The sequence below is a fragment of the Temnothorax curvispinosus genome, unplaced genomic scaffold (genome assembly GCF_003070985.1).
Source record: "Temnothorax curvispinosus isolate PA1 unplaced genomic scaffold, ASM307098v1 QBEX01002949.1, whole genome shotgun sequence".
Taxonomy (NCBI): Eukaryota; Metazoa; Arthropoda; class Insecta; order Hymenoptera; family Formicidae; genus Temnothorax; species Temnothorax curvispinosus.
The window spans coordinates 1-1,944 of record NW_020212729.1 but is presented as its reverse complement, the minus strand read 5'-3'; the positions used below and the strand labels follow the sequence as shown (position 1 = coordinate 1,944).

The 1,944-nt window shown below is 31.2% G+C and overlaps 1 protein-coding gene across 1 annotated transcript; it reads right to left on the bottom strand.

Moving 5' to 3' along the window:
• Positions 1–160: 160 nt before the first annotated feature.
• LOC112452105 (lysosomal aspartic protease-like) lies at positions 161–1,550 on the bottom strand (the record flags this gene model as incomplete). The annotated part of the gene is made up of 4 exons (XM_025012163.1): positions 161–286; positions 410–606; positions 736–851; positions 1,354–1,550. Coding segments are annotated over 4 exons (636 nt in total), but the record flags the coding sequence as incomplete, so codon positions are not given.
• Between the last annotated feature and the right edge of the window lie 394 nt (positions 1,551–1,944).

The window sequence follows — 1,944 nt, the reverse complement described above, 5'->3', positions numbered from 1 at the left end:
TATCGTAAAAGCACCCGTGTCGACGATAGCTTGACAGCCTTCCGAGCAAGAGATGTAATTTTTTACTTGAATTCTACAGTGGGATATAGCATTACCAATTAGCTGACATATAATCCGTGGTTGACATATGTACGTATAATTTAGAAAAAAAACTACATACTTATCCATGGTAATTTGCCAGTATCCGTTTTCAGGATTAACATCAACATACGTAAACTTGCCCTCGTAATGGGAAAAATCGGTGCCACCCAATATCAGTTCACCGCCAAACACGTCCGTGAGATTTCTGTATAGGTTGTATATTTTTTACATTGTTTATACATTTGCATTTTACATTGCATGGAAAGACAAAGTATGTAATTTAAAAAATAGTATTAAACACACGTGAGGCATACGGAAAGATACATACCGATTTAGATAGAAGCTAAAAATTGGTCGGGATACCACTTGTTCATCAATCATGTTTTGGAAGACAAGCGCATTAAGGTGAGATAAGGCTGGATAACCCATCCCCAGAACGCCGTCGCATTGTGCAGAGTCCCAAAAACTTGTCAAGAAATCGTGCGCTACTCCGAATGTCTGGAATGAAACCTTAAGGCCAGCAATCTGCGAAACGTTGATATTATTAATAAAGTATAATTGCGCGCGTTTTTTTCGGAGAATAATCGTAGTCATAATCGTAGATTATGACTATAATTAGAATTAAGTCGGACCATTTATTTGACGATGACTTACAATTACTACATCAGTAGACAAGGACTGCCACACACGGCCATCTTTGTAATGAAGATTAAATGCACCGTGTGATATATATGTGGTGGACTTTGTATGATCAAACTTATTAAGTTTCACTGCAAAAAGTAATAAATATAATTAAATCAGTTAATATTGAAAAGTCTAGAAATATAAAAATTTCCCTTTATTAATCTAAATATATAACTAACAGTAGTTAAATCATCAAATATATTCAGTTAAATCATCAAATATATATTTATGTTTATATTTTTTGTTTTAACATGTGAGCTGTTTTGTATAAAAAATTATTTGTATCTTTAAAGTAGGTGTGCTAAATAATGTAAATAAGAGAGTATGTATATAATATTTACCTTACCACTGATTCGAATCTTTGAAACGGTTGCTTTAAAGATTTTATAACTTTACTTGAAATGTAAATGAAACAGATACAATTTTACAGCTTTATTCTTATCTTATATTTTTACTTGACATCAATCATTAAACGAGAAAAAAATAATTAAGATTATTTTAATACTTGAAACATTGATTTTTTTTATACAAATGTACATATAAAAATAATAGAATATCGGGGAGGTAGCGATGTTATGATATACTCACAGCAAGCAGGTTGGCTGACGTTGCAAATTTTGGATAGTACCCAGAGATCTGAAGAACCAGTGTCGAAAAGTACATTAAATTTTTGCGGTGGCGTACCAATTTCGATAGTACCGTAGTATTGAATATTTTTCCAATTAATCAGAGGTACGGCTGCCGTACCCGAAAGGAGTCGTGGGTATGTCTTGTATAACGGAATTCTTGAAGCAACATAAAAAAAATTTTCGTTATATTATATGCGTATATGTTATATGTATCGTATAAACGCGAATGTATGTACATATATCGTAGAACATAAATACGAATTTCTAATAATTTATTTGATTATTTTCAAGCATTTTTTATTTAAAATCTATTAAAGCCTCAACATGTTGACATTAAGAAATAAATGCTACCTGCATATATGTACGCATTAGAATGTAGTTAGGTATTTTAAATGCAAATTCATTTTTTCTTGATGCTAATCTCATTTAAGATAAGATTTTCGAAGAAATCCTCAAAGCATCTCTTGTAATTAGTTTGTTCACTTTATTCCGACTTTCAAAATGCGTTTTTCTTACAGATTTGATACAATTAAGGTTTTGAAATTGATTT